The sequence below is a fragment of the Oncorhynchus keta genome, chromosome 4 (assembly GCF_023373465.1).
Source record: "Oncorhynchus keta strain PuntledgeMale-10-30-2019 chromosome 4, Oket_V2, whole genome shotgun sequence".
Lineage (NCBI taxonomy): Eukaryota > Metazoa > Chordata > Actinopteri > Salmoniformes > Salmonidae > Oncorhynchus > Oncorhynchus keta.
In genome coordinates this window covers 44,207,624-44,235,226 of record NC_068424.1, presented here as the reverse complement: position 1 = coordinate 44,235,226, position 27,603 = coordinate 44,207,624, and the positions used below count along the sequence as shown (strand labels likewise).

Below are 27,603 nucleotides of genomic sequence, written 5' to 3'. Positions count from 1 at the left end.
GAGAGGAAAAGGTGAAAAAGAGTTGCCTAGGGTTCGAGGCAGAAGCTTGCCATTTAGAGCGACAGAAAGTGGCTTTCGCAGAAGATATAGAGGAAAAGAAGGTAGAGAGGAAGGAGTGGAAGGATGATAGGTCCTCTGATAGGTGCCTGCAGCCCTGTAAGCTCGCAATGAGTCACTCACCCATGGAAAAGGAGGGGAGGGCCGACAGTGAGAGTCATAGGATGCGTAAAGGGAGGAGAGTAGGGTTGAAGAGGCAGAAAAGGGAGACAGGAGAAAGAAGGATTTAGCAGAAGGGAGAGATGATAGGATAGAAGAGGAGATAGTGGGAGAGAGAGAGCGAAGATTGAGATGGCGCATGACCATTTGGGTAGGGGCTGAGTGGCTAGGGTTGGAGGAAAGGGAGACAGAAAAGGAAACAAAATAGTGATCAGAGATCAGGAGGGGGATTGCAGTGAGATTAGTAGGCAAACAGATTCTAGTAAAGATGAGGTCAAGCATATTTCCTGCCTTGTGAGTTGGAGGGGACTGAGAAAGGGTGAGGTCAAAAGAGGCAAGGAGGTAAAGAAATTATTCGAAGGCAGAAATCGTGAGGTTGAAGTCGCCAAGTATGAAGAGCAGTGAGCCATCATCAGGAAATGAGCTTACGAAGTTGTCAAAGCTCATTGAGGAACTCTCTAAGGGCACATGGTGGGCGATAGATGACAACAATGAGTGGACAAGTGACAGTGACAGCATGGAATTCAAATGAGGAGATGGACAGGTGAAAGAGGGAGAAAAGAGAAAATCTCCACCTAGGAGAAATGAGTAGCCCTGTGCCACCACTGCGACGACCAGTGTATATCTTGATACAGCATGAGTCACTACTGGGGTGTCACTGTAGAATCATAATTATGAGATAGAGTGAGTAAGGAAACGAGGGCATAAACTTAGAATAGCTATAGGACTGCAACAGATGGAGGGCAAAGGGATTTTATTGGGTAGCAGTGGTTGATTGACAACTCTCATCAGGTCTGACCACTGCAGGGTAATAGAAGCTTCTGTCCTCCATTATTGTATGGTATATATGAATGCAAAACTCTTTAACGTGCCGTCCTTGGCCAGCTCTCCCGCTATCTCTCTCAGAATGACCTTCTTGATCCAAATCAGTCAGGTTTCAAGACTAGTCATTCAACTGAGACTGCTCTTCTCTGTATCACGGAGGCGCTCCGCACTGCTAAAGCTAACTCTCTCTCCTCTGCTCTCATCCTTCTAGACCTATCGGCTGCCTTCGATACTGTGAACCATCAGATCCTCCTCTCCACCCTCTCCGAGTTGGGCATCTCCGGCGCGGCCCACGCTTGGATTGCGTCCTACCTGACAGGTCGCTCCTACCAGGTGGCGTGGCGAGAATCTGTCTCCTCACCACGCGCTCTCACCACTGGTGTCCCCCAGGGCTCTGTTCTAGGCCCTCTCCTATTCTCGCTATACACCAAGTCACTTGGCTCTGTCATAACCTCACATGGTCTCTCCTATCATTGCTATGCAGACGACACACAATTAATCTTCTCCTTTCCCCCTTCTGATGACCAGGTGGCGAATCGCATCTCTGCATGTCTGGCAGACATATCAGTGTGGATGACGGATCACCACCTCAAGCTGAACCTCAGCAAGACGGAGCTGCTCTTCCTCCCGGGAAGGACTGCCCGTTCCATGATCTCGCCATCACGGTTGACAACTCCATTGTGTCCTCCTCCCAGAGCGCTAAGAACCTTGGCGTGATCCTGGACAACACCCTGTCGTTCTCAACTAACATCAAGGCGGTGGCCCGTTCCTGTAGGTTCATGCTCTACAACATCCGCAGAGTACGACCCTGCCTCACACAGGAAGCAGCGCAGGTCCTAATCCAGGCACTTGTCATCTCCCGTCTGGATTACTGCAACTCGCTGTTGGCTGGGCTCCCTGCCTGTGCCATTAAACCCCTACAACTCATCCAGAACGCCGCAGCCCGTCTGGTGTTCAACCTTCCCAAGTTCTCTCACGTCACCCCGCTCCTCCGCTCTCTCCACTGGCTTCCAGTTGAAGCTCGCATCCGCTCCAAGACCATGGTGCTTGCCTACGGAGCTGTGAGGGGAACGGCACCTCAGTACCTCCAGGCTCTGATCAGGCCCTACACCCAAACAAGGGCACTGCGTTCATCCACCTCTGGCCTGCTCGCCTCCCTACCACTGAGGAAGTACAGTTCCCGCTCAGCCCAGTCAAAACTGTTCGCTGCTCTGGCCCCCAATGGTGGAACAAACTCCCTCACGACGCCAGGACAGCGGAGTCAATCACCACCTTCCGGAGACACCTGAAACCCCACCTCTTTAAGGAATACCTAGGATAGGATAAAGTAATCCTTCTCTCCCCCCTTAAAAGATTTAGATGCACTATTGTAAAGTGGCTGTTCCACTGGATGTCATAAGGTGAATGCACCAATTTGTAAGTCGCTCTGGATAAGAGCGTCTGCTAAATGACTTAAATGTAAATGTAAAAGTGGTGCAAGAAACAAGACAAAACATGTCACTTTGTAAAGATGTACAGTATGGAATGGTCAGACTGCACTTATGGGACCCAACAGTAAGTACTCAGAAACTCCTTGACCTCAGGTTGACTCCAGAGAGACTTACTTCATGGAAATGTATGTCAGAAGTACAGGTCTGACAGTGGAAGTGAGAGAGAGAGGGATCAGGGCAATGCAGATCTGTATGAATTAACCTTCAAACTATCCTGACTGAAAAGAGGGGCAGATTTAGGTCAAAATTCCATGTGGCAATCTAGAATTAAAACTATTCTGTGGCTGTCTGAAGTTCAGAGGTGACATTCTGAACACATTGGGTCAATACTAATCTTCCTATTCACAATCACATCATGAGCCTCCTAGGGGCCTGCCAGGGATTTCATTTTAATACAAATCTAATTTCACTCAATTTCCTTTGGTTTTGGAAGAGATTGGTGCGGAATTAGAGTTTTAAACTTTGATAGGGTCCCTGCCATGTGCTGAAAGAGGAGAGTGCACTGCATGTGTGAGCTATTCATTCAAAGTCAATGTTGCATAAGCAACTGTGAGGTTATACTATGGTGTTTTCATACCACTATATTACTGCTTCAAACATGATCCATCGTCTCTGTTGGGAATAGATAAACACACAAACCCCTCAACAACAAATATGAATATATATCAAATACACTCACACTAGAGTACCTTTCCAGGTCAGAGATGCGAAAGGTGACATGCACCTTTCATCAGGAACGGTTTATGCCACAAAGTACTCATTGTTTATGTCAGACATGATCTATGGAAAGAACATTTGTGGTTACCGCACGTTACACAAAACTGCCCCATCGAGGTCATATCTGTCGAAACAGAACACACCTAACCTTCTCCTCTAAACGTTCACTCCTGAACTAGTGCTATGCAGTTCGTGAACGACTCATTCTTTTTGAATGATTCTTTTTACTGACTTGAGAGCCATGATTCCTTTTCTGAGTGACTCGTTCATTTTAGTCATTCGTTTGACCTGCTGGCCGCAATGAATTCTACAGCAGGATTAATACGTGCTCCTCCGTTGACTCAGGAGAAGTGCTCCGAGCAACAACTGTCTGTCATATATGCAAAATAGATCATGCTGCAGTTAGCATAGAGAAGAAAAATACAGAACTGATAATTGATCGCATGGTGCAAGAATGAATGCAATTAATTGATTGTTGAATGTTATGACGGACACAGCTTTGTAAAACCAAAACATACAGTTTATCCTCAACAAACTCGAACTTCGGAACGAATCGTTTACGGTGCTGCAGTTTTCAAATGATATTGTGCTTATCACCCTCACGACAGTCAAGCAATGCATTCCGCCAAGAGTCATTCACAATCTAGTCCGTTTATGGCCACAACTAGACCTCGTTTCAAATGTACACTCTTAGAGAAAAGGGTTCCAAAAGGGTTCTTCGGCTGTCCCCATAGGAGAACCTTTTTTGGTTCCAGGTAGAATCAGTTTTGGTTCCAGGTGGAACCCAAAAGGGTTCGGCCTGCAACCAAAAAGGGTTTTTGAAAAGGGTTTTCCTTGGGTGCAGCCAAAGAACCCTTTAAAATCACCTCTGGGTTCTACATGGAACCCCAAAAGGTTCGACCTGCAACCCAAAAGGGATTTTCAAAAGGGTTTTCCTTTTGAGACAGTTAAAGAACCATTTAAGGTTCTAGATAGCACCTTTTTTTCTAAGAGTGTACCAAGAAATGCTCTTATTTGTATGCTTAGCTATTGACAAATGCACATTGTATTGAATGTTATGATGGACACAGCTTTGTAGAACCAAAACATACACACTTTCACAAGTCTCACTCACAAATGACAGCTCCAAAAAGCCCCTTATGGTGAACGACATGTGAACGAGAGGCTTGTGGAATGATGACTATTTAGAGTTTTCAGTTCATCGTTAGCCGGTAGGAGGTCCTGCGTGCTCCGGGCATTACTGACTCAAATGAACGAAATGAGTTGAAAGATTCGTTCATTTGACTGAACGAGTCGAAAAGGTCTGAGTCAGTAAAAAGAGCTGAACGTCCCATCGCTATCCTGAGTGCCACAATTCTTAAAGCGTAAAAACAACCAGACCACACACTGACACCACTAGAGGTCATACATGAAGCTAGCTGTACAGTATATAACTGATTAGTTGGTGACTTGGCATAGTCTTGGTGAGATGTCAAAATGTAGTCAAAGTAAAAAAAATTATCACATAATGTGGATACTGATTAATTCAAACCTTTAGGAAAAATATGGGTTTGTTACCACAGTACTAGTTTTTTTTAAAAGCATTTTTTTTACCACACATTCTGTAAAGTTCTGTATGATTAAAAAAAATATTTTGTAACGTTGCCTGTGGATACCGTAGCTACGTGTCATGCTGTACCGCAGAGCTCACAGAAAGGTCATTAACATTAGGCCTTAAAAGGGCACACAAGCTCCTCATCCACAGCAGTATGTTGAATTTGACTTCACACACACTGATAACTGGATAAGCCTGCCAGACCTGCAGTCCACAATAACAAGTATATTTGATCCTGCCCAATACATACACATTTCTAATTTCACCCTATCATCAGAGAGCAACAAATGAGTCTGGATGAACGCTAAAAGGGGGTCTTTGAGCGTTCATCTAGTGCCATATCCTTGTAAAGACTTCCTAGTACTACAGATTCAAGGCAAAAGGTATCATGCAATTTCAATAAGGGATTTATTCATGACTAGGCTAGGCACAAAGAGCCTTTTCTGCAGCTTTCAACGTAAAAAAAAAACGGTCAGCATTTGCATTTTAAAAGAACACCTGTGATAGGCATAAATGTGTTGTGAAACAAACCGTGCAAATGGCTTGACATTTTCATTTCACTTGTCGTCCTTTCAAAGGGAGCTGTTGGAGCAGCACAATCAACTGCTGCAATGCACTGGCCTGTCAGGTGGATGTGTCACCTGGCCTGCGCTGTGCTGTGATGTAACCTAGCTCCCAGCAGCCTATAGAGGGATGTGTGTGTTAATACAGAGGCTAGCTTCCTGTTTCTGGTACTCTGGCCATGCCACAGGGTTACCTTTGACCCCAGGACCAGCCCAGTGCCTATTCCCTTAGCGCCAACCGTTTTTACTTAATATCCACTTACTGTCTGGAACAGTGACCAAAAAGTTGATTCCTTTCCCACAGGGTGACAGAGAGAGGTAATTCCATTCCATTATCTCGGTTCTTTTCAGCACAGGATAGAGTTAGACCGATAGAATGTTTGACAATTTGGGACAGATTTTCCTCTGTAGATAGGGGACCTGGGGGATGGTGTGTGACCCTGATCTTATATTTATTTTCATTTTTTAACATTTTTAAATCAGCCAGATACAATTATACACACAAGAACATCAACTTACAGACGCACACATCTCATCTGCCCAGACCCACATGCTCACACCCTCAACCCTGGTGCTTGCATTATGATTTGCTTTATAGTTGGACTGGTTTTTGAGGCCAGATGCATCGCAAACCGAGTTCTAGAGAAGTGGTGTGTGTGTTTGTGGTGGGGTGAGAGGGATAGAATGAGGTGGGACGAGGGTCTGATTTAGACACGTGTCAAGAGGTTAATGGCACTAATCGACATAAAAACATTGTTGAACTAGTTAAACGGGAAGATAAATTAGTACTAAACATATTCATAGACAACATGGTACAGAATGAATATGATATCTGGTCTCAAGACAGTAATTTGTGTGCTGTATCAAACCGATAAAAGACAGCAGGGAATTTCAAAATATCTGTCCACAGAGGTGATTTACCCCATGTCAATGACTGTGATAGCTAGCTATCTCCCATCCATACACAACACACACTACCGCCTCCGCACTCTAGATGAGCGGCTGTATACTTAGCAGGCAGCACACGCAACATGAAAGGACTTGGAAGGTTGGACTTCTATACACATCCCTAATAGAGCTCTCATGGCTGCTCTCTGTGCTGCAGAGGAGAGGAGAGAAGCTCCTGTCAAGGACAAGTCATTATACCACTAATTAGCTTCCTTTCTTATTATTTTACTACTGATGATCTGACTTGTGCATCTGCATGCTAACAACAGACACAGAGAGAGCCAAGCCTAGCCTGGCGATGTGGTCTAGCAACCAGGAGAAAAACATTTCTATAGGATACCAAATAATTCTGTTTTTCTGATGTTAACAGGGTAATTACTGTCTTTATCAAGGCTTTGAAGACTGTGGCTTAATTATGGACGAAAAGGAAGTTAATTCTGACTGAAACGAGGTTTGAGGTTAATTTGCTAGTTTGAGGTTCACACTCAACCATTATGGACTATGATCATGGCCAGTAGGCTATCTGCTCTATATTTTGAGGACTATCATATTTCATTTGATCAATGTTAGCAAACTGCCATGTCAAGTTAATCTTTGACTGACTAGTAACGAGTCATGAGGAATGGGACCTCCTTGGGCTTTTGTACACCAGATTGGCAATCTTTAATTATAAAACGATCAAGAAATATTCCCCCTGCCTTCCTACCTTGTTATTGTAAACAAAAAAATCTGCAGACCTTTCTGAAACAATCACACATGACATTTTTATTGGCAAGTATATTTTGGGAAACAGAATGACGTGAAAATTGAGAACAAAACAGAACAAAAGGATCAGCGAAATGGCAGAACGGAAATTGCAAATGTGGATTTTGGAATGAAACGTGCATGATGATCACTGTCTTTGTTCTTTCTTGGCTTGGTAAAATGTTTTATACTCATACATATTTGATATACAGTACCAGTCAAAAGTTTGGACACACCAACTCATTCCAGGGTTTATCTTTATTTTTACTATTTTCTACAATGTAGAATAATAGTGAAGACATCAAAACTATGAAACAACACATATGGAATCATGTAGTAACCAAAAAAGTGTTAAACAAATAAAAATATGTTATATTTGACATTCTTCAAAGAAGCCACCATTTGCCTTGATGACAGCTTTGGAATGCATTTCAATTAACAGGTGTGTGCCTTGTTAAAAGTTAATTTGTGGAATTTCTTTCCTTCTTAATGCGTTTGAGCCAATCAGTTATGTTGTGACAAGGTAGGGGTGGTATACAGAAGATAGCCCTATTTCGGAAAATACCAACTCCATATCATGGCAAGAACAGCTCAAATAAGCAAAGAGAAACGACAGTCCAAGAACTTTGAAAGTTTCTTCAAGTGCAGTCACAATAACCATCAAGCGTTCTGATGAAACTAGCTCTCATGAGAACCGCCACAGGAAAGGAAGACCCAGAGTTACCTCTACTGCAGAGGATAAGTTCATTAGAGGTACCAGCCTCAGAAATTGCAGCCCAAATAAATCCTTCACAGAGTTCAAGTAACAGACACATCCCAACATCAACTGTTCAGAGGAGACTGTGTGAACCAGGCCTTCATGGTTGAATTGCTGCAAAGAAACCACTACCAAAGGATACCAATACGGAGAAGAGACTTGCTTGGATCAAGAAACACGGGCAATGGACATTAGAACAGTGAAAATCTGTTCTTGGGTCTGATGAGTCCTAATTTGAGATTTTTGGTTCCAACCAGCGTGTCTTTGTGAGACGCAGAGTAGGTGGACGTATGAGAAGGTGTGGGGGTGCTATGCTGGTGACACTATCAGTAATTTATTTAGAATTCAAGGAGTGATTGTCACGCTTTGGTCATTGTATTTTGTGTTTTCGTTATATATTTGGTCAGGCCAGGGTGTGACATGGGTTTATGTTGTTGTTTTTCGTATTGGGGTTTGTAGTATTTGGGATCGCGGCTGATTAGGGGTGTTGTATAGGCTTGGCTGCCTGAGGCGATTCTCAATCAGAGTCAGGTGATTCTCGTTGTCTCTGATTGGGAACCGTATTTAGGTAGCCTGAGTTTCGCTTTGTATTTCATGGGTGATTGTTCCTGTCTCTGTGTAGTTTCACCAGATAGGCTGTAATAGGTTTCTCGTTCTGTTTGTTGTTTTTGTATTGAGTTATTTCATGTATCGTTTCGTTTTCGTTCATTAAAGATCATGAGTAACAAACACGCTGCATTTCGGTCCGACTCTCTTTCAACAAACGAAGAACGCCGTTACAGTGATGGAGAGCTGCATCAGATGACCTGGCCTCCACAATCACCCGACCTCAACCCAATTGAGATGGTTAGGGATTAGTTTGACCACAGAGTGAAGGAAAAGCAGCCAACAAGTGCTCAGCATATGTGGGAACTCCTTCAAGACTTTTGGAAAAGCATTCCAGGTGAAGCTGTTTGACAGAATTCCAAGAGTGTGCAACACTGTCATCAAGGCAAAGGGTGGCTACTTTAAAGAATCTAAAATCAAAAATATATTTTTTTGGTTACTACATGATTCCAAATGTGTTATTTCATAGTTTTGATGTATTCACTATTATTCTACAATGTAGAAAATAGCAAAAATAAAGAAAAACCCTTGAATGAGTAGGTGTGTCCAAACTTTTGATTGGTACTGTAAATCATATACTACTGTGTACTATACACATTGTTTGAAACAAATAAAGTAAATATGCCATATATAGCAACTTCAAAGGTAACCTGGCATTAAAAGTACATCACTGCTCTAACAAACCATCACAAATTAGCTTGCTTTTTATTCTGAGAGTTGTGTCAAAGGAATTAATGTTTCTTAATATTAGGCTCTGTTAATGTACTTCAGCTCCAAGAAGAGGTAGAATGACCTACTGCCAGAAGCTAAGACCTTTATATATGTGTACTACATACTGTATGAGGCGTACAGTGTAAGCATGGGAATAAACACACAGCAAACACATCATAAAACAATAAGCTGAAGACAAAGCTATTCCTACTGCCATAATACTCTGCGGTTGATCAATGTTAAGTATTACAACTTGATTCTGTAGTTCTCAGATACACACAACACACAGCGGGATTCTGTACCCCACCCCACTGACTCCTCTCCTCCTCTTACTCTCCCCCCTCTCTCTCTCTCTCTCTCTCTCTCTCTCTCTCACTCAAGGTTGCAAACACAGCTAATTAACATATTTATGAGTCTTGCAACCAACTCTGATGACAAATTATAGTGAGAGAGATATGTTCCTACACAGAGCGCAATCGCTCTGCCGTTACTCTATCATTCTGACACCCAGCTCTCTCTGCGCTCAACGGGATGGGCCTCCAACTCTGTTTCCTGTCACTCTCTGGATATTTATATCAAGCATAAATACCCAGACACTGATGGAGTGCCAATCCACCTCTCCGCATTACAGAGACATATTTGTCTTCCTATGTGTCACAAATTCCAAGAAACTGAAGAGCCAAGCAGAAGCAGGAGATGCTGGAGCCATGCTTGGTGCACTGTGGGGGAACTGAATGCATTCACATAATTGGATTGGCCTACGTGAGGATGACACTGCCCGTTTGTCACCGACCCTGTGATTAGATCAAGGTGAATATGTGGGAATGTGGCGTTCATTCAACAGTGGTATTTATGGTCTGCCATTTTGGGTTATTGCACACCTGAGGTCAAGACAAACTACAGATGTAGGATCTTAATTTGATCATCCTGTTGTTGCAGGAAATGCAAACTTGTAATGCATTCTAAGTTTAAAAATGCTTCTAAAGTTTGTAATTTGCACTTTTATTTTATTTGACTTGATTTGCCCTAACTAAAAATGTATCAGCCCCTACAAAAAGGTCCATTCATTTTAATCCACACAACAATTCACATTTCCTGTTGCTGCAGGATAAATATTTTTTCCTGCTCTGAGAAACTGGTCAAATTAAGATCCTACATCTATATACAGTATGAGGATTTTGCTCATGATATGACATTAATGCACAAAAAATAGGCACAGTTTGAGATGAATAATGTGCTTTCCTGGAACATTGTGCTAACAATACCCCCCCACCCCCACCCTCCTCCTGCAGTGTATCCAACTAGCCAGGAGCCTCAGTGTACTCTCAGGCGTTCTGTCTTAATATGGCCTCTCCTCTCCTCCTCCTCTGCTGGAAAAGCCTTCGTGGCATGGGGCTGTCCATGAAGAGTAGGCAGAACCACAGTCAGAGCAGAGACACAGCGGCGCAACGCTCTCCTCTCCTTGGTCCTCTCCTTTATCGTGTCACTCCTCTCAGATGCTCCGGCGGCTAATCAGGCGCCCTGTGGCTAATAATAGGCCCTTCTCGTGTAAAGGGTACGGGGGAGCTGATTTCCATGGAGCTATTAAATCTTCTCTGCACTTAGCGTCTCCTCAGCTAATAAACACTGACAGCTGTGGCCTAATGGTCCAGCCTCCAGAACTCACCACAGTGCCTGCCGCACAACAATTAATTACCAATTTTGTGGGGCTACAGGTTCTTGACAAGGAGCCCTTTCCTTTTTCAGGGGACGCTGCTGTTTTGCCCATTTGAGGAGGAGCAGTTAACAGCTCACATTTAATTAGATGAGATGCGGATTGGATATCATATAGAAGGACTTAATTCAATCTGTTAGGTCTCTTGAGCCATAAGCATATTCACATTCACGTCATAAATGTTTTATGTGGATTACAAGGAGTAATGGTAAGGGAAGGTTGATCAAATCTACATTATATTTATTCCAGCTTTTGTTAATTTCAACACTCTCAATATTTGTTAGTCTATGAGTATAACAAAACTGTGTGTCAGTTAGAGATAGTGTCACTCTTCCTCCTTTTTTGTTGTTGCAGATAAAGCAACATTGACAACAAGACTGGGTATAGTCACGGCTCACAAAGCTGTAAATATCTTTTTGTTATTAGGGTGCCTATTTCAGTACAAATGACCAGTTCCTTAGCTTCAGAGGGAGAATGGATCCTTGAGAAAGACATTACTTTAGCAACACCCAAGGTTTATACTTTCTCTCCTTCAAGCAGCCCAGACCATTCCCTGTTCCCTATCTAATCATCATTCAAACAAACATCTTAACATAAAAAGGCCTTTTTTCATATCAAATACATAACATCGATATGAAATCCTTGTACCCATTGCTGTTGATTAAAAAAAAAAAAACAACATAAGAGAAATTGACAATATTGTAGGAGGAAGTCGTGTTTACACTTTACGAACAATTCTTAACATACAGTGCTTTCAGTCATACGGCAATGCCTCTGGAGAAAACGCCCACCACACACACCCTGCCAGAGATGTTTTTTTCCCCTGTATCAGGCATAGTTAGGGGTTCTTTCTCCAGACGCCCAGGCACTCGATAAATCCTGATGCGCATGGATGCAATGCCTGTGACAGAAGGTGTGACATCCATTGTAGGGCGCAGGGGGCTTGCTGGATGAGAGAGATTTATGCTGTGTTATACAGACTGCTCACTCTATTAAGTTTAATTGGGTTGGGGCTGCCCGACTCTTCATCCTATCAGAAATATAATAACCGCGCAGAGAAAGGTAACGATTGAGAATGGCAAAGCAGTAAAGATATTTATTCCATAGGAAGAACTGCAATAAATGTCCTGTGGTTGTAAAGCAAGGCAAATAAGGTCCAGTTTGTGTGTTATCCAGAAAGCTATTATGCACTGATTGGGTAACAGGGTTGTTCTTAAACTGGGGAAAATACACATCATTTGTAAAACAGCTTGGATTCAGCCTGTTTTCATCTAGCAAGACTACTGAACAATGAGGGTAATTGGCGTACCAAGTGCCAATCACCCACAGAACACCTTGGCCTCGAGCAGAGTATACAATTACTGTATCTGTAAAGCAAGGCTAACAAAAGTAACTTCTCATGGAAACCGTAAAATGACATGCAACAATGTAGTAGAACTGAATAGTGTTCACAATATGGCAGAACTGAATGTGAACAATGCACAAGGTAGTAGAGTGCTAAGCCAACCCATCATATCGGAGCCAGTTGTTAGGTGAAGTGTATTATTTAAATACTGAACAGTGAAGAAGAGGAAGGAGGAGGAGAAGAAGAAGAAGACAACGACATCTCCTTGGCTCTGCAGGAGCTCGGAAACTCCATCTCTTCAGCTGTCTCCTCCTAGTCTCTGTGTTGATGCATGTGGAATAATGGCCTATAATTTACCCCAACTTGACAGCTTAAATATGCCTTCCTCGCACTTGTTTTGTTATTGTCAACTGGTCCTGAGCTCCAGAATAAGATTTGAAGAGTGTTTGTATATCTCGCAGGCAGGGCTTTTTACATGGTAAGTGCCGAAAGCACATTGTAGTATGAATATGTGGTTGAAACGTTCCGGTAAAATGTTTTAAATTAAGTGTAATTTTGACACAATCATTGTATGGTCACAGATTTGAAAGAATTGTGTTGTTTCAATGGTTCTAGCCTACATTGTACAAGGTGCAGGAGAATGAGCTGAGAGGCTACGGCCGGGCACCTCCCCCAGGTTAGAACAAGCTCATAATTAAATATGGAAACAAGGGTCAGGGGAATACTGCATGCCAGTGGTAATGCTGTGTTCTGGTTTGATCTCTCTGAACATTTGCCTGCCTTGTGTGTTATACTTTCTCTTAGCCCCCAGATGTATGTATTGCAAATGCCCCCTCAGGCATGTTTGGCTGATTGCAGCAACACTTTTTAATGGGGTTGACTCAGGCATTAGAATGCAGTGTTGGTGATCACTCTGCTGCTTTACAGTAGGGGACATTCCAACAAACAGAGCTCCAAAACGATATATTGACACAGCAATGGCAATGTATCCCCATCCAAAAGGCACTGCAGTAAAATGCATTTTGAAGAACAGGCCAGCCCAGTTGGAGAGAAAGCAGCAAGGAGCCCCTGACTATTGCAGTCTATAATTACACTTGTCTGCTCTATGGAGAGGAGACCGTTAGCACTGGCTCCCATGGGGAAGACTTACCCGGTTGGACATCTATAACACTGGCCTGTCTCTCAGTGGGGAACAGGACCTTCGGGGGTCTGGTTGTGAGGAGAGCTGTAAAAGAACAAGCACACATTGAGAGATAGGACAGACAGTAGGGAGAAAAGAAACATATTGTTGTGCAGGCGATTACACAGCGTCTCATACTGAGCGATGTTGAGAGGATCAGTAATCCATGCAAATAGAATGTAGCTTCAGTGCCGTCAAAACTCTTCCACAAACATCATTTACAAATATCATTATATTATATACTGTAATCAGTTAGCTTGTGGGAACACCAGCAATTTGCTGAGGAGTGCTGAGTTGTAATCATTCTAAAATGCAGATGTACGCACACACACAATTTCAGTTTGAGGACACTAGAAAGGGGAAATGTGTGAATTAGAACCACTTCAGACCTCAAGAGACTTGTATTACCAGGACAGTTAGCAGAGTGTGGGATACAGAAGTGAGCTGAATAATCGTGGGCCACTTTGATCATGTAAAAACTCGGTAGATTAATTACATAAAATCATCTAGAGATATGCTCTAAAAACACTGAAAGTATTTGATCTCCTGGAGTTTAGTTAAGAGTAGTGAAGTGGTTTCCGTGCTTTAGAATATCCTGACAAAGGTAAATGAAAGCAGACGCAGTATTTAAACGCTGGGTGCACACATGAGTGAGAGAACTTTGTGGTATAGGGCTAGCTATATTTGAAGGGAAACATGGCAGCAGCAAGCTTTCATGTTTACAGTTTGAGAGACACACTTGAATAGAACTGTATTGGTGCTAAAACTGCCTGACACGCTCATTATATCTGTGAGTTTTAAAATGCTTGTTTTCTTTGTATTTAGCTGCATAATCTATTTTTTCTAGAGCATTAAAGCCAACATAAAGAAACCAACTTGTTAAAAAGAATCATTCGGAACTTTTCAAGCCATTTCTAACGGTCAGAATATTAGCTACTAATGTAATCCTTGTACAATACAAGGCAAACTTGCTGCGTGAAAAGTTCAAATTGCAGTTGCCCTGTACATAAAAATGGTCATAATGAATATAATGTGCAGAGTCAGCGAAAATATTGACACTGCATTCACTGTATACACAAACACTAATGATATAAACAGCAATGAGGTGAGTTTGTTCTGCATATCTGGCAGTGCACAGTTTACTCTGCCCATTCACCGGGAGAAAAGGGGCCAAAACCCTCAGAGCAACCTTCAATTCAAGGAGAGAGAAGAAAATTGTATGTTATGAACATTTTTATCTTTTTGGCCCCCACTTAATTTTCTCTCCATTGTATGAGGAGCGGCGGTAGCGGGAGTGAGGGATGAAGCTGGGACCCCTCATCCATCTTGGGGGGACAGCTGGAGCTTTAGCATGCAAATGAAAGCTATCATTCTTGTCAAGCAAGGAGCCAGAGAGAGCCCACACGCCTGCAGACCCACAGCCACTTAATATTCTCCACCCGGCAGGACCACCATCGATGGGTGCCGACCCTTCCCGGCCCCTTTGCAGCCCCTGTAGGTCACCTACGGCTGGACCCCTATCTGCGGCACCACCTTGCTCCCGGGAGAGCAGCCCCCTCAGCTCAGGGGCCCTCTCTCCATAGAGAGAGAGATAACACTCACTTGGACACACAAATTAAGTATTAACATTTTGTATGTTGCCATGCTTAGGCCTTATTGATAATACTCCTCAAAGGGAACACATCAAACACAGTGTGGCTATGGTATGGGCATGGTCTGTACATATCAACACAGTGTGGCTATGGTATGGGCATGGTCTGTACATATCAACACAGTGTGGCTATGGTATGGGAATGTTCTGTACATATCAACACAGTGTGGCTATGGTATGGGAATGTTCTGTACATATCAACACAGTGTGGCTATGGTATGGGAATGTTCTGTACATATCAACACAGTGTGGCTATGGTATGGGAATGTTCTGTACATATCAACACAGTGTGGCTATGGTATGGGCATGTTCTGTACATGTCAACACAGTGTGGCTATGGTATGGGAATGTTCTGTACATATCAACACAGTGTGGCTATGGTATGGGAATGTTCTGTACATATCAACACAGTGTGGCTATGGTATGGGCATGTTCTGTACATATCAACACAGTGTGGCTATGGTATGGGAATGTTCTGTACATATCAACACAGTGTGGTGTGGCTATGGTATGGGAATGTTCTGTACATATCAACACAGTGTGGCTATGGTATGGGAATGTTCTGTACATATCAACACAGTGTGGCTATGGTATGGGAATGTTCTGTACATATCAACACAGTGTGGCTATGGTATGGGAATGTTCTGTACATATCAACACAGTGTGGCTATGGTATGGGAATGTTCTGTACATATCAACACAGTGTGGCTATGGTATGGGAATGTTCTGTACATATCAACACAGTGTGGCTATGGTATGGGAATGTTCTGTACATATCAACACAGTGTGGCTATGGTATGGGAATGTTCTGTACATATCAACACAGTGTGGCTATGGTATGGGAATGTTCTGTACATATCAACACAGTGTGGCTATGGTATGGGAATGTTCTGTACATATCAACACAGTGTGGCTATGGTATGGGAATGTTCTGTACATATCAACACAGTGTGGCTATGGTATGAGAATGTTCTGTACATATCAACACAGTGTGCTCAATGCTCAACACATGGTATGGTATCCAGAATGTTCTGTACATATCAACACAGTGTGGCTATGGTATGGGAATGTTCTGTACATATCAACACAGTGTGGCTATGGTATGGGAATGTTCTGTACATATCAACACAGTAACATTGGCTATGGTATGGGAATGTTCTGTACATATCAACACAGTGTGGCTATGGTATGGGAATGTTCTGTACATATCAACACAGTGTGGCTATGGTATGGGAATGTTCTGTACATATCAACACAGTGTGGCTATGGTATGGGAATGTTCTGTACATATCAACACAGTGTGGCTATGCCATCAGGTCTGCCGTATGAGAATGTTCTGTATTTTGGGTCAGTCACACATATCATATGAACAACACAGTGTGGCTATGGTATGAGAATGTTCTGAATTTAATGGCTCTTTTCATATCAACACATGTCTGTACACGGAGGAACACAGTGTGGCTATGGTATGAGAATGTTCTGTACATATCAACACAGTGTGGCTATGGTATGGGCATGTTCTGTACATATCAACACAGTGTGGCTATGGTATGGGAATGTTCTGTACATATCAACACAGTGTGGCTATGGTATGGGCATGTTCTGTACATATCAACACAGTGTGGCTATGGTATGGGAATGTTCTGTACATATCAACACAGTGTGGCTATGGTATGGGAATGGTCTGTACATATCAACACAGTGTGGCTATGGTATAGGAATGTTCTGTACATATCAACACAGTGTGGCTATGGTATGGGAATGTTCTGTACATATCAACACAGTGTGGCTATGGTATGGGCATGTTCTGTACATATCAACACAGTGTGGCTATTGTATAGGAATGTTCTGTACATATCAACACAGTGTGGCTATGGTATGGGAGTGGTTTACCCAGACATGTTCTGTACATTTATCAACACAGTGTGGCTATGGTATGGGAATGTTCTGTACATATCAACACAGTGTGGCTATGGTATGGGAATGTTCTGTACATATCTACACAGTGTGGCTATGGTATGAGAATGTTCTGTACATATCAACACAGTGTGGCTATGGTATGGGCATGTTCTGTACATATCAACACAGTGTGGCTATGGTATGGGAATGTTCTGTACATATCAACACAGTGTGGCATGGTATGGGCTAAGAATGATTCTGTACATATCAACACAGTGTGGCTATGGTATGGGCATGTTCTGTACATATCAACACAGTGTGGCTATGGTATAGGAATGTTCTGTACATATCAACACAGTGTGGCTATGGTATAGGAATGTTCTGTACATATCAACAACAGTGTGGCTATGGTATGGGAATGTTCTGTACATATCAACACAGTGTGGCTATGGTATGGGAATGTTCTGTACATATCAACACAGTGTGGCTATGGTATGGGAATGTTCTGTACATATCAACACAGTGTGGCTATGGTATGGGAATGTTCTGTACATATCAACACAGTGTGGCTATGGTATGGGAATGTTCTGTACATATCAACACAGTCAACTCTTTATTTACCACTGCAGTTTGAAACTTCACATCTGCATATTCCTAAGCAGAATTCTGCTCTGGAACTTGAAAGTAAGCAACCCTGAGATGATCCTTCCTCTCCCTGGCAAGTACTTAGCCTGGTTTGCTTTTAAATGTGGGGTAAAATTCTCAAATATTACGGTAATCTTAAAGATCTAAATAATTTTCCCCCCGGCTGCACAATTTTACACTCTGTCCGTTTCCCCTCATGAATTTTCAGAGCCCCTGTTGCAATATTTAGTATACTTGACTTGTGTGTGTTTGTATCCACTTTGCTAATGCACTACAGAGGGAAATGCTGAGCTTTCATGTAGTGTAAATGGATTCAGAGTCAAATTTGCATTGGAAATAACTACTGGAGCAGGGTGTGAAATGTTCCTTCAGAGTAGTAACATGTGTGATGTTTTCGATTGGTCTTCTGAAAACATGACAAAACATGGCAGTAAGTGTGTTGTCACAAATGCTTATTACGTAAGTGAAGTGGTCAAACAATATCGGATATCTCAAAGCACACCTCTCGCCGTTCAAAGACAGCTATACGCGTACAGCTGGAAAAGCATCAATTTTTTTACCCTGCAATACAACTCAAGGCATTGACTGATGTCACTCTGAAAAAAAAGGCAAGCACTTAAATGACTTCAATGGGCTATTAACAAGGAAGAGACTGATTTGGCCTTGTTTTGAAGATTGCTCATTAAGAAATGCTAGCGTCATGACTGAAGCCAAACGGGAGTTGTCTTGGGGGTGTTGTTAGATGTGGGTGTTTTATGTTCACATATCGTGCCCTGGCAGTTACTGTTGTTTGTCCCTCCAGAGCCACCGTAGCAACAACATAGCCCACTATCACTTCCTAAAAATAGAATTGAATCGAAGACAAATCAAGAAATCTGTCATTAATGTAGATGTTTTTGCAGAGGTCATAATCGTGCCATTTTTCTATCTAGCTAAAGTGCAGTATTTCTGAAGAAAAAAAAATGAGTAACTGCATACAAATGAATCTAGTCGGGAAAGTCTGGCTGTGCGCTCAGGACTGATTTCTGAGAACAATTACATGTCTATAACTTCATAATCTGCAAGCTGTCAAACTATCGTAAATACAGCACAAGCTACACGACTCCTTTAGTTAAAAGAACAAACCTTTCGACTCAATTCGTTCATTTGAGTCAGTAACGCACAGACCTTGCAGGACCCCCTACCAGCGAACGATGAACACTAAAAACTCGATAGAGTCATGGTTCTACAAGCCTCTCGTTCACAATAGGAGGCTTATTGGAGCTGTCATTTGTGACCGAGACTTGTAAAAGTCTACTTTAAACAATGTGTATTTGTTGATTGATAGGCATACAAATATGATTATTTCTTGATACATTTGAAAAGAGGTCTAGTTGTGGCCGGAATCGGACTAGATTGTGAACCGACTCTTAGCGGACCTTATTGCTTCACTGCTGTGAGAGTGATAAGCACAATATCGTATTGCCGCTGAGCAGGAGGAGCGTATATCAATCCTACTGTAGGACACATTGCCGCCAGCTGGTCAGTTGAATGACTAAAATTAACAAGTCTGTCAGAAAAACAAATCATGACTTTCGAGTCTGTAAAAAGAGTTGTTCAAAAAGAACTAATCGTTTGCGAACTTCACATCATTAGCTAGCAGGCACATTGATCAGTCAGCCAGGACACAATCAGCTTATCAAGTCACTGGCGAGTGGCGATGTGTGTGCTTCGGTGCCGTTTAGTTTTTTTTTTTTTACAACTTTCTCACTCTCTTGATTAAGAAACAGTATTAAATAAATAATACAAATAGTTTTGAAAATATTGTTTTACACTAATACAATCGCTCAGGTAGAGAGTAATATCATTTTTTCCCTCTCAAATAGATAGGTGTCAAAATTATTGGCACCCCTAAAGATTCTTATAAATAAAATCAAACAAAATAAAATCTGCATTAACATTCTACTTTTGAAATGAATCTCAGTTTAAAGTACTGTATTGTGGCCTTACATGGCTTTCCACACATGTAAAATCATTTTGTCATCCATCACCATGGAATTTGGCAAGGAACTCACAAACAAAAAAAAGAGACAAAATGGTTGTTGACCTTCATAAATCAGGCAATGGGTACGAAAAACATGAAAAAGGCATAGGCTTCAGATATGTAGGTAACCTCACTGTTTAGCCACCCCCTGGAAAGATCTGTATGTTTCTTTACCCTTTACTTTACGCACACATTTTTGTGGTCACCATCCCTTCAAATTTCTCACTGTCAATCGTGAACGATGAATGACTTTTCATGGTGAAATATCCATCCAGTATCTGCCTGCTAACAATTTGATTTCTATCAGTTTCATGGGAATATGCATTTAGATCTTCTTAGTTATATGCAGTGTTGTTTTCAAATTATGTACAGTGAGCACAGTTTTGAGCAAATGGTTTTAACAAACTTTAGCACATTTCTGACACAATTGCACTCAAGAGGATGCTAAAGACTGCCGTTGAGGAGAGGGAGTATTACAAAGTGGAATCATGCCGGATCTGTACGTATGTCAACTCATGCAATAGCAGCAATGAACAGTGTGACTGTGTTTCAATGCACTTTCAAATTACACACAGTTCTGACGAGCCTACCACATGCAACATTAACACAATCTCTTCTCACACTCTGCCTTAGCTCCAAAACGAAACGTGTCTGCATACAGCTCATTGTTTTACACAGTATTCAACATTATATTGACCTGTGGTGTTACCTAATCTGCTTCTATTGTATTTTTAGCAGTGGCAGGGGGAATACTTTGAAACAGTTACAATGTTTCTGTCTTTGTCAGGTTGTACAATCTGATAGGCTGGGATTTTACATCCACGGAGATCTGGAGAGCAGGATACTTACTGTATGTGCTTGTTTGATACCATCTTGCTACAGACATCAAAACACAGCAATGGACAAAGGACAACTTCTCGCAAATATGTCTACAAAGGTAACGTTGTGCTTTTTGAAAGCTATTTTCTTCACGAACATTTCTATAAAGTTCAACTGCTTTATAGATCAACTTTACTTACTTGCCTGTGCTTCCAACAATGTTCTGGAATCGTGTGTGGGTCTTCTATCTACTTTTTCCCGGATCTATTATTTAGACAATGGTTGATTATAAGCTCTGGGCATCTAGAGAAACTTTGCTAAAGCTCAACATCTCTTCAAAAGTTTTGATTCAAAGCTATTAAGATTTTTGTGGTCACCTGCTTCAGGCGAGGTACGACGATCACCCTCGATGAGTCGACATTGAAATGAAGCCCTTATCAATTCATAGAACTGACATTAAATAAATAAAAAATCTGATTCTCCAACCCCTCCAGTTATCCCGAATAATGACTTTATCTCCATTTGTGAGAGTGGCCCCTGGTCTCCTGTTGGACTGGTCTGTGGGGAGGCCTCCTGTGCGGAATGAGATAGTAATGAGGCCATTCCAGGTACTAGGGGGAACTGGATACTTGACAGCTGGGCATAGCACTCAAACTCCATTACACAAAGCTTATGCTCATTGCTCCTCACCACAGCCTCAAATTGCAGTCCGAATCAGCTGTATTCAATGTCATTACCCTACAAATGTAAACACAACCTACAGATAATAGACAAGATTACACGGCTACAAAATAAAACAAATCTGAAGTGATTACTTAGGGCCATTGTGTGAGAGAACTGCATGGTCTCAAACACAGAGTGGAGTAGCAGCAGCATCCAAACCACAACAACAAACTCAGCACCTGCACGACAAAAGTAGAATGCATTGCCTCCACAGAAAGAGGTCTTCTTAATGTATTATTTTGATTAAAAAACTTGGTACTTGTTTACACTTGCAGAGTATTCCTCAAGTGTAAAAATATTGTGATCAATGCTTTTAATGTGACTCGGAGTGATCGGAGTAATCTTTTTTTTTTTTAGGTTAAACGATTCATGGTTTGGGTGTTTGATCTGATGCAAACTCCTGCTTGTGTCTTTGATTTAATAAGCAGGCTATCTGCCATATCATTATTATCTGGGTCAAATAGCTCGTGATCAAAAGATGCTTATTGATCCTAAAAATCATTACCTTGGAGGATTAGGAGCCTCGTGGGACTAAGCTGGTGTTGTCTCACAGTAAGCTGTCGGGGAATTAGCTGTGGCTAAGCAAACAATGGAGAGAAAAAGAACATCTGACCACAGAGCAAAATCCACACAATAGGGATCGGTTATCTTAACTCAACCAGATAGATGATCACACAAAGTTACATCTATTTTACAATACAGCACAAATTAGAGTGGATATGATTTACATTACAGTACAGTAAAGAGACTACAATATGTATGTGTAGCTTATGTAGGCCCTGAGTGTTTCCGGATCAATTGACCTGACCGGGATAAACTCTGGCCCTTAGATATGATCACCCACAGATCACCTGTTACATGTTTATTGAAGCTCTATGTTACATACTACGAATGCTCAAAAGAATAAATAAAGCTTTATTTGGCAAGACTTTAGGTTGAGTGCATGCATGGGGAGGGTCAATGAATTGGCAAGCACACCTTAGGGACATCCTAACGACTAACGGAAGACACCCACTAACAATTGTATACACTGAGTGTACAAGACATTCGGAATAGCTTCCTAATATTGAGTTGCACCCCCTTTTGCCCTCAGAACAGCCTCAATTCGTCAGGGCATGGACTCTACAAGGTGTCGAAAGCCATGTTGACTCCAATGCTTCCCACAGTTGGGTCAAGTTGGCTGGATGTCCTTTGGGTGGTGGAACATTCTTTTTACATTTTTTAATTTCACCTTTATTTAACCAGGTAGGCTAGTTGAGAACAAGTTCTCATTTGCAACTGCGACCTGGCCAAGATAAAGCATAGCAGTGTGAACAGACAACAACACAGAGTTACACATGGAGTAAACAATAAACAAGTCAATAACACAGTAGAAAAAAAGGAAAAAAAGAGTCTATATACATTGTGTGCAAAAGGCATGAGGAGGTAGGCGAATAATTACAATTTAGCAGATTAACACTGGAGTGATAAATGATCAGATGGTCATGTGCAGGTAGAGATACTGGTGTGCAAAAGAGCAGAAAATTAAAATAAATACAAACAGTATGGGGATGAGGTAGGTAAATTGGGTGGGCTATTTACCGATAGACCATGTACAGCTGGAGCGATCGGTTAGCTGCTCAGATAGCAGATGTTTAAAGTTGGTGAGGGAGATAAAAGCCTCCAACTTCAGCGATTTTTGCAATTTGTTCCAGTCACAGGCAGCAGAGAACTGGAACGAAAGGCGGCCAAATTAGGTGTTGGCTTTAGGGATGATCAGTGAGATACACCTGCTGGAGCGAGTGCTACGGGTGGGTGTTGCCATCGTGACCAGTGAACTGAGATAAGGCGGAGCTTTACCTAGAATGGACTTGTAGATGACCTGGAGCCAGTGGGTCTGGCGACGAATATGTAGCGAGGACCAGCCGACTAGAGCATACAGGTGGGTGGTATAAGGTGCTTTAGTAACAAACCGGATGGCACTGTGATAAACTGCATCCAGTTTGCTGAGTAGATTACATACAGGAAACTGTTGAGCATGAAAAACCCAGCTGCGTAGCAGTTCTTGAGAAACTCAAATCGGTGTGCCTGGCACCTACTACCATACCCCGTTCAAAGGCACTTAAATATTTAGTCTTGCCCATTCACCTTCAGAATGGCACACATACACATTCCATGTCTCAATTGTCTCAATTGGATTCACCTGTTAAGTCTGTGTCATGGAATGAGCATGTTTTGTACACTCAGTGTATATCTGACAATTCCATTTATTTGTTTCCCTACAGTCCTCTCTACCTGTAGCTCAATATCACTGTGGATAAAACAGAAGGGGCTGTCATGCTCATGTCTCCATAAGCATCGTTTTTGTGAGCACTTAGTTTGAGAGTTTGAAAGCAAGAGGTGGGAAGCATATACCTTCAACGAGCTAGTTGAAGTACTGTAGGCTAGTGCCGGATTTCACAGTGATGAAGGGAGAGAGGATAATGGAAGCTTGACCAGACAAATTTAGCTGAGCTCAACAGGTAAGCTTGAGGGTACTGTATGTTGTTTAATCTTTCAATTAATCTCTTCCTCTCTTGCTCTGAAATAATTGAACATTTCTCTCTGAAATAATTGAAGATCTGGTGTCCAAACAAGTCCAATTCATATTTCTTTAACCTGTAAAACATTCATATTCATTTTAATTCTGGTCTGTGTAATTAGGAATCTAATTTGGGTTAGCCATCACTAAATGTCATACAAAGTTTGAGCAACATTATTTAGGCCTACATTTCATAAAACAAAAAAAAACGAAGTGCTTGTCTTAGCATTTTTAACGGCAACTCTTACTAGGGACAATCAATGCTCATTATAAACAACAAACAAACAAAGTGTATTCAATGGCTAGACTATCATGAAATATATTACGCAACATTTCCTCTTCCCCTTTCATATTACTTCTATGCACCAAATCATTTCATGCACAAATCTATTTTGGACCAGGCAATGTGCTAAAATATTCACCTACCTCACAAGTAAGCTGATGATGCAGTTTCTAGGCACTTCGTGTGCATGTTTTAGTGCAGGTTGATGACCATGCCACTAATGCATTTGATGAAAAGATGACTAATGAGTGATGAGCACTGAAAACCCACTTCAAATGCTGTTGGAGAGCCTGAGGCTGAAACCAAACCACAACTTTCAAAGCAGGATATTAGGGGAGAACCATGGCAAAGGCGTAGGAGCCTTTGCCATGTCGCCCTAATGTTAGAACATGCACTGTTTTCTTAAACACAACTGGAAGGATCCATAAAGAATTACTGTGGGAATAAATATCACTGCATGATGAATGAAGCAATCAATTTGTTGCTTACTGAAACTCCAAGTCATCCAATTTGGAGCAATATTCTACCCGCATGTGGCCAACTATTTCAGCACCGTTTCACATTCCTTTGAGACAAGTGTGGGGACTCAGTCTCGATAAATCAATGTCAGATTTTTCTTTTCACTGAATCTCTGTTTGGATATTGGTTGGGCTACAATTAGGCTGCGGAAACGTTAGCTGAGGTGAGTGCTGCTCATGATCATCTTGTCTAGCTGACTCTTTTACTAGCACCGATCAGAACATTTAGCCTTTCTGTTACGTAGCTTTAACAAGTGGATTATTTTGCTCTTCACTCGCAGTCGTTTAGTAGCCTAGTCCTACTCCCGACCAAAAGCCTCTGGCTTGTCTTATTCAATCAATGTGATTTTGTTTCACTGAATCTCAGTCTGTATATTTGGTTCATTCTCTGTCTGGGCAAATAAGTGGAGGATGGTATCATCTATTTCTTTGCTCATCTATCACTAATCAGAAACATTTAGCATGCATTATACAACAGGTGGATCTAATCCTGAATGCTGATTGGTTAAAACCACAGTCCAGCTGGTGTCTATTCTACAAGTTACCACCGGCTAAATCTATGACGTTAAATTGCCTATTTACTCTGCACTGTTTGACATGACTTTAAAGTCAGCTGTAGTTGGCTAGCTAGCAAGAAAGGGATAAGAACGTTACCAGCAGCCAATATGGTAATAGAACATTTAGAACGAATGACTGGGTCGCGTCCAAAGATACAGAACAAAAAGACTGAACGACTGGATCGCGTCTCTGGCAACCGAACCGATAGAAAGAACGACCAGCCGGCTTGGGTAGCAACCCTAGATTTGTGTCGGGACTATATCTTGTAGAAGGATGAAATAGTATAAATTAATTCATCTAAATATTTATTTTTATGAAAATACTTCAACCATTATTTGAATATGTTGGTAACCCGTTGTATAAAAGTGATAATGCCTGAGAAGCCGGTCTCGGGCCTAACAACACCTGTGACAATACATCCTCCTAACACTGGCTTCTCTGGTATTAACACTGGCTACTCTGGTATTAACACTGGCTACTCTGGTATTAACACTGGCTTCTCTGGTATTAACACTGGCTTCTCTGGTATTAACACTGGCTTCTCTGGTATTAACACTGGCTTCTCTGGTATTAACACTGGCTTCTCTGGTATTAACACTGGCTTCTCTGGTATTAACACTGGCTTCTCTGGTATTAACACTGGCTTCTCTGGTATTAACACTGGCTTCTCTGGTATTAACACTGGCTTCTCTGGTATTAACACTGGCTTCTCTGGTATTAACACTGGCTTCTCTGGTATTAACACTTGCATCTCTGGCTTATTGATTTTAATGTGTATGGCGCAGCCATGTTGCCTATAGGCTGCACAGATCAGTAACATAATCAAACTCAAAATATGCTATTGTATTTCTAAGCTTTCAGCTAAGATGTCTTTAACTTCATCACAGTGATTTATGGGTTCGTTCCATGTTTAAAGACTTGGTGTTGGTGTTGTCATGAGAGAGTGACAGCCATTGAACAGACAGACATGCAGAGAGGGAGAAAGAGGCGACAGTTAATAATGGAAACACCCGAAAGAAGCCATCAGACTGTTTCATCAGAGCTTGCGATGGGAAAAGATTTAGCTGCTGTGCTCATAAAGTACACCAAACAGCAGGCTCCCTTATCGTGCAGTCACATTAGTACCCGGCCCCTAAATAATTCCACCAGGAACTGGGAACTTCACAGGCGTTCCTGGCGACACACACATTACGCTCCGCACACATTCATCTTGAGAGTTACCTGATAACAATTGCTACTGAGGAGACCCAAATATGCAATGTCTTTACATTCACCCGAACACTTTGTCATTATAGTGGTTACGGAATTCAGCAAACATTTTTTATCCTCTGCCGGGCTCGCTTCGCCACCATTCTGTGAACCCCTGACTGTGGAGGAATGAAATGCTGGCACATAGAGGCACAACATAATCATAGCTCTCATCATCGGTTCTCTAATATAAATGTATCCTGCAAGAGAAAAACGTATCTTCCTCTGTACTACGGATGAACTTTCCGCTCAAACCTCTGCAGGAGCAAAAACACAGAACTTGTTGCCTCCTGAGTGGCGCAGCGATCTAAGACACTGCATCGCAGTGTTGCAGCATCACTACAGCCTGGGGTTTGATCCTGACACAACCGGCCGTGTCCGGGTGTCCCATAGGGCCGCGCACAATTTTCCCAGCGTCATTCGGGGGGGGCTTCGAAGGACACATGACTCGACCTTCGCCTCTCCCGAGCCCGTTGAGGAGTTGCAGCGATGAGACAAAGAGCGTAATATCACGAAAAGATAGTAAAACAAAAAAAACGTACTGTTAGTAAGCTACCTTTCCCATCACCACTAGAGGCCATACACTTACTACATTTTACTATATTTTCTTGAAAGTTGGAGAAGAGATCAGAGACCACCCTGCTGTCACTGGTCTAACAGGCCCCATGTTAGTGCTTGGCTGTGTGGAGACTGAGGATGGCTGAGTGGAGACTGGGGTTGATAGGATGTTAGGGCTGGAGAGTACAGATGGCTGTGTGACAGTCTGAGGTCAGTAGGTCTTGTCAGTCAGTGTGACAGGCCTATCTCTCAGCCTGCCCATGGAGCACAGCGGCACACAGACGTCCACTGGGAAGCCACTACTGAAGTAGACAGGCCCGTAGGGACCACTGTCTGGGGAGAGAGGAAAGAGGGAACACTGACAGTCAGGGTAAAACAATAAAATGTACTGGAGATTGTTTACCATTTCTCTACAAAGTTTAAACTGATCTCAGTTTAGCATGTGATTGTTGGCAGCCAACTTTACTTCACTTTTAAAATAACACAACGAGAAGGGAGCTGACACTCTGACCTCAAGAGGTTTGAAGAGCTGAAGCTCTGGAGCCGATAAAACATCCATTGGTCACATTGAAGTAGCATCAGGCTGTGGAGGATGATGGCAGAGGAGGAGTCCTTCAACTGTATGTATTAACATTTCCTCATTTAGCACACACTCTTATCTTAAGTCATATGTACTAGCCAATCGGAAGAGCCTAGCCGTGAAAGGTC

General features: G+C 42.2%; 1 protein-coding gene across 1 annotated transcript in view; it reads right to left on the bottom strand.

The window, feature by feature from the left end:
• LOC118375180 (X-linked interleukin-1 receptor accessory protein-like 2) overlaps window positions 1-27,603 on the bottom strand; it is a 310,436-nt gene that overhangs the window by 47,116 nt on the left and 235,717 nt on the right. The window contains exon 6 of the mRNA XM_052507131.1: window positions 13,381-13,455. Coding sequence (XP_052363091.1) covers window positions 13,381-13,455 — 75 coding nt within the window. The remainder of the gene's footprint in view (window positions 1-13,380; window positions 13,456-27,603) is intronic.